At 38.0% G+C, this 13,288-nt stretch overlaps 2 protein-coding genes across 3 annotated transcripts; one reads left to right on the plus strand and one right to left on the minus strand.

Annotated features, from left to right (window-relative positions):
• The first annotated feature begins 2,144 nt into the window (after window positions 1-2,144).
• LOC306862146 (POU domain, class 5, transcription factor 1-like) lies at window positions 2,145-5,932 on the plus strand. The gene is made up of 5 exons (XM_079404805.1): window positions 2,145-3,550; window positions 3,645-3,756; window positions 3,842-3,972; window positions 4,646-4,810; window positions 4,893-5,932. Exons 1-5 carry the CDS (start codon window positions 2,804-2,806, stop codon window positions 5,154-5,156), a joined length of 1,419 nt encoding a protein of 472 aa, XP_079260931.1. The 5' UTR covers window positions 2,145-2,803; the 3' UTR covers window positions 5,157-5,932.
• fut7 (fucosyltransferase 7 (alpha (1,3) fucosyltransferase)) lies at window positions 5,858-12,502 on the minus strand. Of its 2 annotated transcripts, XM_079404807.1 has the most exons (3): window positions 12,225-12,330; window positions 8,553-8,723; window positions 5,858-8,473 (listed from the first exon to the last, which is right to left on the minus strand). In XM_079404807.1, exon 3 carries the CDS (start codon window positions 8,464-8,466, stop codon window positions 7,390-7,392), a length of 1,077 nt encoding a protein of 358 aa, XP_079260933.1. In that variant the 5' UTR covers window positions 8,467-8,473; window positions 8,553-8,723; window positions 12,225-12,330; the 3' UTR covers window positions 5,858-7,389. The 2 variants fall into 2 exon arrangements, with proteins under 2 accessions (XP_079260933.1, XP_079260932.1); XM_079404806.1 differs by lacking the exon at window positions 8,553-8,723 and having other exon boundaries at window positions 12,225-12,502.
• Between the last annotated feature and the right edge of the window lie 786 nt (window positions 12,503-13,288).

Here is a 13,288-nt window from a genome sequence, read left to right on the forward strand (position 1 = left end):
CCATGGGCCAGCACAATGCCTGCAGCAATGGTTTGATGTCTTTTAAAAGCTTTGCCTGGCCCCGGAGGCCTCCTGTGTGTCCTCTCCTATAGGCTTTGTGACCAGGAGAGATGGACAGCTCAGTTGTGACCTATAGCTCCTGGTCTGAGAGAGTGTGTTTGATGGCAGGGGGTTGATTGTTCTAGATTTGAGTTGGCTGTGCTTGTACTGATGGTGTGTGATGCTCTGGGTGGGTGGCAGATTAGAATGGGAATCAAAGCAGACTGCAGAGGTATATATGCGTGCATAGTAGTTATTTTGATCATTTTAAGCCACAGATGTAGTCACACACTATATAAACACATTTTTATAAACACAAATGTTGCGAGAACATTGTTTCCAAATAAAATTGAAATGTCCAATTTTGTTGTCTGTGATTAGATTGGTATTCAAAAGCGGCTAAAACGTTTCTTAAACATCCTACTCTTTTTATTTTTACTCAAAATATAGGCTAACATTATTTTTAAGCTAACTAAAACATTTATTAACCGTTCTAGCCTAATTGTATTTTCGACTAAATATAGGCTAGTGAAATATAGGCTTATTTTTTGCACGGGCCTATTCTAAGACCTTTCAAATGTTCAGTGTTCTTGTTATATTAAAGATTACAAAAACGTTTCTTAAAACGTTCAATAGGCCTACAAATAACATCTTAAGGACGTTCCGAGAATGTTGTTCTAAGAACGTTTTCTCTCAACGTGCTTAGAATGTAGGTTATAGTAATATAGTTAAAAGAAGGTTCCATAAACATGTCAGTATACATATATGTGCTAGTTATGCTGGAAAGCGAGTTTGGGATAGAGTATCAGTGAAACTTTGTGGAGTGTTTGTTTCAGAGGAGGGGGTGGGGGCGGAATCAAAGGGTTGCGACTTATTGTTCAGTGCTGAAAGGCAGCTAATGGCCGGCCATCGCAACTCTGGGTCTGGAAGCGACGGGGGGCCTCGGGCCCTTCTTGCACAATGCCTCCCCCATTCACTTTCCTGCGGCGCGTCTTCCTGCCGCAATCGGCACCGATCGGCTCGGTCGGGGGTGCACAGCTGTATCGATGAGTCTGCAGAGCTCTTCCAAACTGTAAACAATGTATAATGAGACAAAAGGGCTACGCTACTTCTTAGTCCTATATAATGTAAATAGCCTAGGCTATGTTATTTTATATCAGGCGATTTTAAGTCGCCAAAATAATTTTCAAACAAATTTCAACCTTTTATTTTTTTTAAATTAGGCTATACCAGATTCAACGATATTTTTCAGGGCTGTTAAATATAAGCTATAAAAAAAAAAATACTTTTTAAAAAGACAGCAACTAAATTTCTTAAAGATGAAGTAGCTAGACTATGGATTTTTACAGTGCACCTAGAATAAATTAGCTAATAAATATAATAAAATCAGATAAATTCTATTTAGATGAGATTATCTTTTATCTGGGTTACTTTAAGCTATACAATGCGTTTTTAATTTATTTGGTAGGCTATTTATGTTTAATTTTAGGGGAGGGGTGAGTGATATGGCAGCACACTTTTGCATTTTGAGTAGGCTATCAGATCATAAAAAGACACGCTAATTTAGGATTTCACACCATGATCCAAGACAACTTTTTATATATATATATAGGTATAGGCCTCCATTATCATTATCATTCATTGTCTGCTGTCTTAATTATGCGATTTTGCTAGGCTAACTTTATTTATTTTCTTCGTATAGCCTAAATAACGTTTCTTTGAAAGTAGTTTTTGTTAAACATGTAAAAAAAATAGTGAACTAAAATAATAGGTCATTCCACATCAAGGCCATTGTTGTCTTTATTTTCAAACTACTCTTGCGTGTATGCACGGCTCCTATCAGTGATTCAACAAGCAGCGTGAAGGTGGGAGATGCGACGCTTGTAATCCAACAGACAAACATTTCACCTTTTATTTGTCGCTCTTGGCCAAATAGAACAGCGAAAATACACGTGAATGCAGTTTTGCCGATTATACAGTTGTATGATGCATTTTGTTTGCGTTTTATTAAATTAAAAATACTTTTCTTAATGAAATCTGATAAACGAAGTTAGGCCAATACAATACCTCTTAAAACTAGCTGTTCGATTCGTGCGCAACAAAATGGATTTTCTCGGCTGTCGAGAATTTCAATATCAAGAAAGCTCATTAAGTGCATATTACTGAAACAAAGTTTACTTAATGTGGCATGAATATAAAACACACCTGGATACAGTTTTATTTGCATTGTAAATACTCGGCATGCATTAGAGAAAGATGGATTAGCCTATTATGCATTTCATTTTATGAATTTCCTAAAGTTTTACTTAAGTTAAATTTTTATTAAGATTAAATGCATGATTTGTGTACTTTTGGAACGTCCTCACACAATGAGAAAACCAAGTTCATTCACAAATTCACCGTCAGCTGTGGCCTATTGTCTCAGGTGACCAATAGGAGAGGAGATGGTCAAAACACCAGCCTCCAACTCCGATTGATTAGGAAACCCGGTGTGGGACAGGATCAGAATTGAGATTGGGAAGAGGTGGTGAGTTTCTAGACCGTACTGAAGGCCTAGTTGATGGCCATCACAGGACTGCGCACATTTCCACACAAGCTGATTTTGGGACGCACAGTTTGAGGCTTCGAAATCTACTTTTGTTTACAAAGTCTGGTATTTGTATAAGAACATCCTGGCATGGAGCTTCTGATCGTCGTTTATTGACTATCAAACCAACAACCTTAACGCTTTCTCGCTTAATCTACAGAACTTTTTTGTGCGAAGATGACGGAGAGACCACAGAGCCCGACGGGAGCGGACTGCAGACCCTACGAGGTCAACAGGGCCATGTATCCTCAAGCGCCGGGCCTAGATGGGCTTGGCGGTGCGTCTTTGCAGTTCGCGCACGGCATGCTTCAGGATCCAAGTCTGCTTTTCAACAAAGCCCATTTCAACGGAATTAGCCCTGCGACACACCAAACCTTCTTCCCGTTTTCAGGCGATTTTAAAACGAACGATTTGCAAGGTAATGATTTTGCGCAACCCAAACACTGGTACCCGTTTGCTGCACCCGAGTTCACCGGGCAGATCGCGGGAGCGACGACAGCCGCCCAGCCGGCGAACATCAGCCCCCCTATCGCTGAAACAAGGGAACAAATCAAGACTCCAGCTGAGGTAAAAACCGAAAAGGATGTTGATGACTACACCAATGAAGAAAACAAGCCGATGTCACAATATAATCTCACACCCGGGACATCATCCGTACCCACCGGGGTGAATTACTACACACCCTGGAACCCCTCTTTTTGGCCTGGACTGCCTCATATTACGGCCCCCGCAAATATTTCTCAAGCTCCCCCGACTCCGTCCGCATCATCTCCATCGCTGTCTCCATCTCCACCCGGAAATGGGTACGGAAGCGCGGGTTTTTTCAACGGAGGCTCCGCGCAAAACATCCCTTCGGGTCTGGCGCAAAGCGCAGCCAGGAGCAGCGGCTCCTCCAGTGGAGGGTGCAGTGACTCTGAGGAGGAGGTGAGGATTTTGACCTAAATGAAATGTTAATTTAGATATCCCTTTTTGTTTTTTGTGGGTATAATTTAACTTTTTTTTTTTTTTTTTTTTTTAGGAGAATCTGACTACAGAAGACTTGGAGCAGTTTGCCAAAGAGCTCAAACACAAGCGCATCACTCTGGGCTTCACGCAGGCAGACGTGGGGCTCGCGCTGGGAAACCTCTATGGTGAGTTTGAGGTATCTAACCATTATAAAAACTTACGTATGACGAAACCATTTCAAGCTAACTGTTTAAACGTTTTTGTGTCTAGGCAAAATGTTCAGTCAGACGACTATCTGCCGCTTTGAGGCTCTCCAACTTAGTTTCAAGAATATGTGCAAACTGAAGCCGCTGCTCCAGAGGTGGTTGAATGAGGCAGAGAATTCCGAAAACCCTCAGGATGTAAGTGCACTACATTACTGTAGAGGGCGCTCAAAAAGGCGACCCCTGTCGTTGAACTTAATATTTTACTTCAGTCACCTGTTTACTTGGACACGCGGTGACTGTTTGGAACAGAATGCTAGTGTGGCCTTTTAGTATGTGAGAGTTGAAAATTGAAAAGCTTATCAGTGTAAACCATATACTGTAGGTATACAGTGAGCTGTTTTAGGCTTTTCAGGTGTGTGCTAATTACACCATTTCACCCTTCCTAAGTGTTGAGAAGGTTACTTTGCAAATATAATAGGTTACATATTACAAATGACCTCATTTAAAATGTAATTAGTGTAATTTCAATTACTTCATTAATGTAACTGATTACATTTGATACTAATGAATAGTTTTCAACTGTTAATAATTTTCATACATTTAAACCTGGCAGGGTTAACATTACAGTATTGTTGTAGTACTATTTTGAAATATCAAACTATAAGATGACCTGCAAAACTTGTTTTTGCTGTGTTCGTTATATATAATACATATTTGACCATTCACTTCAGTGATTGACTAGTAAGCGTAAAAAATGTTCCAGAAATGCTTGCATAATGGCACATTTAGTTTATTTTAAATCTCTTCTTTCAAACATGTAGAACAAATTAGTTTCATCACCCATTTTTATTTCTTGGATATCTTCCAGATGTACAAAATTGAACGTGTGTTCGTCGACACAAGAAAAAGAAAGCGGAGGACCAGTTTGGAAGGCACAGTCCGTTCTGCTCTGGAGTCGTACTTTGTGAAGTGCCCCAAACCCAACACTCTGGAGATCACGCACATATCTGATGACCTAGGCCTGGAGAGAGACGTAAGCATGCCTCAAAGTCTTTAGATCCAGATTTAGAGCTTCTAGAACCAATTTGACCTAAACTGTGTCGTATTTTCTTTAGGTAGTACGTGTGTGGTTCTGCAACCGTAGACAAAAGGGAAAACGTCTAGCGTTGCCCTTTGATGACGAATGCGCTGAAGCACAGTATTACGAGCAGAGTCCACCACCTCTGCCTCACATGGGTGGCACAGCCCTCCCAGGGCAAGGCTATCCTGGCCCAGCCCATCCCGGAGGAGCCCCTGCCCTATACATGCCATCCCTCCACCGACCGGAGGTCTTCAAAAACACCCTGCACCCTGGACTGGTGGGTCACCTCACCAGCTAAATTTTATAGAAATCTCCAAGCCAAGCTATGGATCAAATCGGTCTTTTTATGTAAACATTGCATGTGTTTATTTGGTTCTTTCCATATGTGCCTTGGGGCGCTCTGATTATATAGTGTCTGGTTTAGACTTGACCATGCACACTAGCAGCCTGATGGATCATTGTATAATGGGTGCCTTGTTCAACTAATGCGTTTGCACATGAAGTCATAGGTTCAGATGTGGTTTTTTTTTTTTTTTTTTTTTTTTTTTTAAATAGTTGTTTTTATTACATTTTGCTTGTATTAATTTTGAATGTACATATGTTTGTCTTATCCTTCAATACGATGATTCCCAAAGTATATCTCCATATTTGTCTCCATACCTTAGTTTTTATCCAACTTTCTGTGTGAATTGGCAGCAAATTCAATACTTCATGAGCTTAATTACTTGATTTTTAAAGAGATGGTTTTTTTTACTACAATTTGGAGGAGACCTTTTTACATAGTTTGCAAAGGACATCAGTCATTGTTCTTTTGCTCTAAATGCTTACACTATCCCATCTCCAATTGAAAATAATTCTAGGTGTAATCTCTTTTTGTCAGGGTGATTGGATGAAATTTGCTGCCAGTTTGAAAGCCTCTCTGTGGAGGTCATGTGCCTTGTCTTTTTGGTGTGTTTATCATGCATGCTCATCCCTATGCAATGTAAACGAAAGCCATATTTGATAATTTATTGCAACTCTGCTCAACACATACAATATCATTGGGTACCAATTAAAACATTTCTATTGACAGTCATTTCTTGTTTCGTTTTTTTTTTTTTTTTTTAAACTGTTGAAGTTTTTGTTTTAAAACTTTGCTCAACGTGTTTTATCAGTTCAGTCTAAACTTATTCACTGCAAAGGAAAAAAAAACAGTTTTATTTGGGCACTGCGTTTTATTTGCATTTAGCATACAGCGCCCCCCCCCCCCCCCCCTCCCCAAAACAACAAATCTATGACCCGCCAGTTTTTAAAAAAGCATTTTAAAAGTTTGCTGGTTTGCTTCATCCTTCATGAATCCTTGTACACAGGAGAGAGAGATATATATAAGCATGTTGACAGGAGCGGAAGCAAGGTTTGCACATTGTGGTTTCTGTTTGGCACCATGGCCCCAGCAGAACAGTTTTTTTATACTTGCACAGATGCACACCAATGCTCGGTGGTATTGACGGATGAATTGAAATAAGTACTGGATCATGTAACCTGTAAAGTGCTTATGGACAATTCGCATAACATGTATTTGCATTCCATTGCACTGCTTTCCCATTGAAACATGCACTAGATGGGTGCATTTGGCCATTGCGCTTGTTTTTTATTCAGCATTTCACACGACTAAAAATGTACCATAAGTTAAGTTAAATTTTTAAAAAAGCATATATTTTATCAGCACATACTTTTTCCACTGTTCAGCATGTTCCTGTTTTTAAACTTAAAATCATTCTCTGTGAATGGACCCTTAGGGGCTACTCACTTAGAACAGGTTTTTGCATTCTACTACGCTGCTTTCTAAAAATGGTCTTTTGACCTTTCAGTTTTTTTCCATTTCACAGTCCACATCTTGTGACTCATGTTTTTGCATTCCGCTGCAGTTTTTCTATGTTACGCATGCTATACGGCTGTATTTGCATTCACATTTTGCACGAGATAACATTTGAAAAACGCAAGATTTTTTCATCTCACTACCCTATTGCTTTTTTGTGTGCATTTTTTGCTTTCCATTATGCTGTTTTTCGGTTGTAGTTCTATGTAAACGTGCACTACATGGACATCTTTGACCTTTGTGTATGCATCTCGCATCTTTTGCAGCATTTCAGGCACAACACGGTGTTCCAAAAATGTAGCTGTCAAGATAATATAAGTTAAAAAAACCCTGCATATTCATAGGACCTTGTATTTATTTTTTTCATTCCACTACCATGCATCTTCATTATTATTTTTTTGCATTCTATTGTGTTGCTTTCAATATTTTTTTTTGTGTACACACGCTCTAGATAAACATCTTTGAATGCTACACTCGTGTCTTGCATCTTTTGCAGCATCCGCCGAATGAGAGAGCGTTTTAAGAACGCATCACTCAAGTTCTAAAGAAATTAAATGTTTAGAATATAAGTTTGAAGACTGTATGTCTGCCATGAATCTTGAGGGGGGTTATTTTAATGCAAAAAAAAAAGTTCTGTGTGAACGGACGGTTAAAATGTCAGCTGCCTGTTAAGTTACCATTTTGTCCACACACTCAAATCCTCATAAACCTTTCGAGTTGGAAATTGTCCGTATATGGGACAGATATTGCACAGTCTCTCTCTCCAGTCTGTGTATAATTTGACTGTATAGTCTTGTCTCCAGGTAAAATATGCATTATACCTTTCAGGATCTTTAGTTAGGCCTCTCAAATACTCAGCCAGGGCCTTAAAAGATTTAAAATCATCCACATGGATGAAGGAATTCGGAGGCACCACGGCTTCATAGTCTTTGCGTGGCGGTCCTAGCACCACAGGCACGGTCCCAGCCTGGAAAGCGTTTCTCCAGAGCTTCTCAGTGATATAGTGTGGAGAGACTGTGTTTTCAAAGGCCAGGTAGAAATAACAGCGTGAAATCGTTGGAAGCAGCGCCTCCTTCGGTAGAGGTTTTTTGGCGGCAAGGCCATACAGTTGCACTTTGAGGTGGTTCTTTAGCTCTTGGAACACAGCGCTCCTTTTGTGCTGTTTTTTGTAGTTGCTAACCACCCAACAGGCTTCATAACTCTTGTTTTTTGGTATAACAAAGTCTAAATCTAGTTTCCTCCTCTGTAACAGTTTCCCGTAGGGCACAGTGATGTCAGCTTGTGGGTGATATGACATGGTGAGGTTGAAAAGGGTGTTGTATGGCAACAAGTTGCCGTTGCTTTGTGGCGCTTCTAAAGAAAGCCATACCCACCACTGTTTGGCGGGCCGATGGAGATTCATTGGAAGGTGCTGCTTATGCATCCTTAGCTCAAAGTGATGAAAAACCACTAGATCGGCGCTCTCATAGATAGTGCGATTGTCCCCTAGCACACATCCAGAGATGCTGTAGTCCCTCAGACAAACGTCCCCCGCAAGGCTGTACTGGGTGCCGTACGGCCAGTGCCACAACAGGATCGTGATACTGTTTGGGAGTGACGCATTGCGCCCATTGAGATGTTGCTGTTGTTTATCAACCACCAGCAACCAGCTGTAGATAATGCTGATGGTCAGGAAAAAAACAAGGAGAGTCTTTGGGGGTTGCAGATGTTTTTTCTTCCATTTTGCTATACATCTTAAGCTGGAGCCCATATGTGTGCTGTGGAAATAGCAGAATTGGGCGTTAGTTTATTGTTTTGTTATATTTTGGTCATTTGTCATGCAAGATCTTAGCCTACAATTTGTGGTTTTGTCAAAGTCAGTATCCATGTCATTTTCTTCCTTCCTGTGGATGACAAGTGAAGTGACCAGTAGAGGGAGTGTCTCTTCACTCAAGCAGAACCTTAGCACTTCAGGAAGTAACACATTTTCGTTCTCCTTTTTTCTTTGCTAAATGCCTAATGTGGCATCTGTGCAAAAAAAAAGTAGAGAATAACTTTTTCTACACAAAACTGAACAAAAGGTACTTTTGAATCACTGTTATTTGCTTTTATTCTAATATTCAGTTTTCATTTAAGTTTCAGTAGTTTGTGCTTTTGTCATTTTTATTGACAAGTTTGTTTTTTATATTTCCGTTTAGTTTGAATTTATATTTATTTCAGTTTTAGTTCTACTTCTAGATCTTTCATTTATTTTATTTTATTAACAAAAATGTAGTTTTAGGGTAAATGTACCTATTCAGCACACTTCCATTTTTGATATTTTGAAAATAATTTATTATCCTACTTGATATCTTAACCAATTGATGTGTTTGTTACTATATACCTCCTATAAGTCAATCAGATCATTGCACACTAAGATATGGGTCTCCATGTGTTCACTCTGTCTGGCGGCCATTTTGAAAGCGGTCTAAAAACTTTCACCAAAAGAGGAGCCCCTTAAATGTGCGTTTTTTTTTATGTTTAAGCCTTTATATTGGGTAAGTTTCACTATTTATTGTTAAATTAAGAGATTAATGTTCAGAATTTTGCATATTATCACCTGGAACATGGATGTGTGATATAATTATAGTTAGATCCAAAAGACAACACAGCGCAGATGCTACAGAACACAGTTAGCTGACTGGCTGTATAAGATTGTGTGCTATGCTAACATATTACTTCACAGGCATTACTGGCTTGTGTTTTTATATCCATACTATTGTAAATTGACAGTTTATTGCTGGTCTGTGGTTTTATACTGCTGTAATTTTTAAAGATTTCATATTATTTTAAGGTGAGCTTAAAGGGTGCACTACTATGAAAATCACACTGCTTAAGTATAATTTCATAGATATTGTTAATACTAGTTGTTCATATTAAAATATGTATGAACTTAATACATGACCTAAACTATTTATTTAGCAAAATCCTGTCATTTTAATAATTATTACATGAAATTTATTACAAATTGTTGCTGCTCCATTTAAGCTCAGTGTGCTCTCTTTAAGCTCTTCCACATGTAAATACTTCATAAACAGACTTTAAATATTAACTGATGGTTGTCACTTTAAGTTAAGTTAATCGGTTTTCTATGGATTCTGTCAACTCAAATCTGCAGACTGGCTCTGATCTTTGATCTCAACTTCTCCAGACTGTAAATCTGTGGAAAATCGGTGCAAACATCATGTAGTGTATTCCAGCCATAAGTTGACATTAATTTAAAAATAGGTTTCATAATGAGGCTAGTTTCTGTGTTCATCCCCATGAATTAAATATTTTATTGTTTTGTTTTATTTGATTTTTAAATGTGCTGCTTAGTTGAACCTAGTCTAGATGTTTCAGTGTGCTTAGATGACACTTCACTATGAATATATAACTGATCGACTTGAAATCCTTGTTGCTTGATTTTAGTGTTCTGTTTTTTTGATTGACTTTGTACCTTCAAATATTTTGTTTTTTATTCTTTAAAAATGTTCTTTAAAATAAACAAGAATCTTTAATAAAACATGATGTGAGCTTAATGGGAACATGGGTGTGCTTAAAGGGTACAGAAATGTACCCATTACGCACAGCCAGACTTTTTGAGTTTAATGATGTATATTTTAATTGAAATGCTTTTGTCATTTAACATAAAATTAAATATTTTTGTGAGAGATTAATATTATATTTTAACATAACGTTTTGTACTGAAACCAATAACTTGTGCACTACAAATGTCTCAATGTAGATTTTGGTGAGCTTAATAGGTATGTTTACCCTAGTTAATAATAACTACGGTTTAGATTTTTTTTTACATTTAATAATGATTTTTTTTTCCAGTAAAATAGCAGGGGCAGACTGGAACAAAAATTCAGCCCTGGCCCTCATTACCACACCAGATGGTGAAATAATATAAGCAGTACTGTATATGTAACAGATTTTTAAACATTTAATGTATGTGTCTGGCAAACAATGCTTACTACTTTTTAAAGAGCACACGTTTATAACAAATTTACACAAAATCTGAGGATGTTGTAGAGTCTGTGTGCTGTCTGTTTATGCCATTTGTCTGCTGTTACTACCCGATCTCATGAAATGAAAACTCGTTGTACTGATACACAAAAATGCACTTTGGCGTGTATATGCTACGCAATGGGTAGGATTAGGGTTGCGGGGTAGATGCATATCATATGTACGCCAACAAATTTCGTATCGTATGCACGTGAAAACTGCTTTATATGCACGCCAAAAAAGTTTGAATCATATGTACGCCAAAGTCCATTTTTGCGTATCAATACCACAAGTTTTTGTTTTTATTTGGCGTACTGTTTATATGCATTTTCATGAGACCATTTTCAGGCTGTTACTGTCATTCTCTACAGTTTGTTGTTGTTACTGTCTGTCTGTTGGGTTTTTCCTACCTCTACCACACTCTTGCCTGTCTCTGCTAGGCCTACCGTAGCATCCTTCCTCATAGCACTGGTATTGGAAGACCAGGGGTCTCTGTCTGTACTGATTCCAGGGTTTCGCTCTCTCTTTGCCTCAGTTCAAGGCAAGCGAAGCAGGAGTGCATTAAGCATTCTATAATTAGCATGAAATAGCTAAACATTGAATGAACATCCAATCCACGCTGAAAGATACACTATGACTTACTGAAAATAGGGTAATCGTCCAATTAATGTTTGACCACGGAAAGACAGCAACTAGAACACTGTCTCATAACTGCAGAAAATCCATTCCATAAACCGTGTCCATAAACTACCGAGAAAATGTACACTAGAGAGAATTTATCAAAAAAACAAATATTATTTATTTACTCATTTATGCCCTTTTTATTATAATTAATCAAATGTAGATAGATAGGGCCTATAATGTTATTATAAAAAATGTATATGAACAATAGGCCTATGGGGTTCCCTGTATAGTTTAATTTAGAAAAATTTATAAAAAAAAAAAGTACTTAATCGCAAGCTTGTTAATTATTCCTGAATAATTCTCACTCCAGGTTGAACTCACAAGTTGGCAGCCCTGTTTGAAGTAAGTTGAAATTTTAGGTTTCCTGAACAACATTTACAAAATTCACTGAAGCCTACAAGGTAATGTTAGATGTTTTCTTCAAACCACTGAACTTCGATCTAATATTAGACCTTCTCTCCAAACCACTGGTTAATGAGATGATAGAAATAAGAAAAATAAGACTAACCAGTAGACTTCAATAGACTAACATTTGAAGTTACGGTTTAACTAAAGGATAATGTGAATTAATCAGTAATCATAGAATTTATTCATATTTTTTAAGTCAGGTTGAAGTTATACACTGATTTGATGGTCTATGGACCCCCTGAATTAGCCTTGGCCACCCCATGCATAAAGCTCTAGCTCTGCCACTGAATTTCTGCTGAGATGGTGCTTTGTACATCAGGAATGTAAAAGAAATGAGAACATAAAAGACAAATGCAGAAGATCTACACAGAAGTACATTAAAAGATCAAGGTATGGCAGAATTCTTACCTGGGTCTTTGGGAAACGTGTCTTGTGGGGTAGACTGCAGCTGTCGAGTCTCTCAAGAAAAAATTGTGATGTGGAGGATAGGTGGAGGCCTGTCCTGTCATTTAATGATGGAAAGATTTGCAAAATGACTCAGTCTTGTAGGAAACAAGGGCTTCCTGTTAAACTCACTCTAACTTAATGTTCTATGTTCTTCCTCCCTTTCATTTCTTCCCCTCCCATTTTGCATCGCCCCTTGATCATTAAAGCATCTAGCTTGACACATTTCACATTTCCTCATTAACAGGTCCAGGTCCCTTTCAATGCAGCATACCTTCTAATAAAGAGCTGCTTGATGTTTACTACCTGGCAGGGCATTTAATGTCCTTTAAACCAGCTAATCAATGATTTTACTACAAACTGTGGCTAAAAGAGCAGAACGAGTGAGAAACGTGGCATTAGCTTTTTGATTCTGTATGTATCAGTGCATGTATCAGTGTCTGTTGTCTTGAGGTTGTGGTTTCTGAGCTCTGTGCTGAGGGCATTAAAATACTACAGGAGGAGGAAGTGAGTATTTACGAAACTCTTTGCCTCACGCTCATACGTTCATCCTCTCCTCGTTGCTGTCTGTGCTTTTATTTAAATAGAGAAGTAAAAAGTGGCTGTTGCAAACCTTAATGTTTAATGTCTACCAAGAAAAAAAAAAAGTAGAAATATCCTCAACAGTCATAAATATTAGTTAAAAACAATGTGATATCACTGTTGGGCATGCATTGGGTGTTTTTTTTTGGCTGCTTATAAGTCAGTCATCGGAAAACATATGAATGAGCTTTTAAGAACGGTTTCATAATTGAAGAATTTTATAACATTAATAGGCCTTCGGGTATTTTCTTGTTTATGTGAAGCTGCCATGAAACAATCTGTATAAAACTGTAAATAAACGTGATGACTTAAAGACAAGAAAACAGATTAAACATTCTCAATTCATGTTATTAGTATTAAAAAGTGTTTGTTTGTTTTTTCAGAACCTTAATCACATTTTTATTTTTTACTCTTGCTTTAAACTACAGGCCGAGCATTGAATCACA

The sequence above is a fragment of the Barbus barbus genome, assembly GCF_936440315.1.
Source record: "Barbus barbus genome assembly, chromosome: 43".
Classification (NCBI taxonomy): Eukaryota; Metazoa; Chordata; class Actinopteri; order Cypriniformes; family Cyprinidae; genus Barbus; species Barbus barbus.

Excerpts from the sequence above, each read along its gene's own strand:
- LOC306862146 (XM_079404805.1), top strand. The coding sequence starts at position 2,804 with ATGACGGAGAGACCACAGAGCCCGACGGGAGCGGACTGCAGACCCTAC. Across the intron at positions 3,973-4,645 it reads ATTCCGAAAACCCTCAGGAT|ATGTACAAAATTGAACGTGT; the intron begins GTAAGTGCACTA and ends GATATCTTCCAG. Across the intron at positions 4,811-4,892 it reads ACCTAGGCCTGGAGAGAGAC|GTAGTACGTGTGTGGTTCTG; the intron begins GTAAGCATGCCT and ends TATTTTCTTTAG.
- fut7 (XM_079404806.1), bottom strand. The coding sequence starts at position 12,325 with ATGACAGGACAGGCCTCCACCTATCCTCCACATCACAATTTTTTCTTG. Across the intron at positions 8,474-12,224 it reads CACGTTTCCCAAAGACCCAG|CACACATATGGGCTCCAGCT; the intron begins GTAAGAATTCTG and ends CTATTTCCACAG.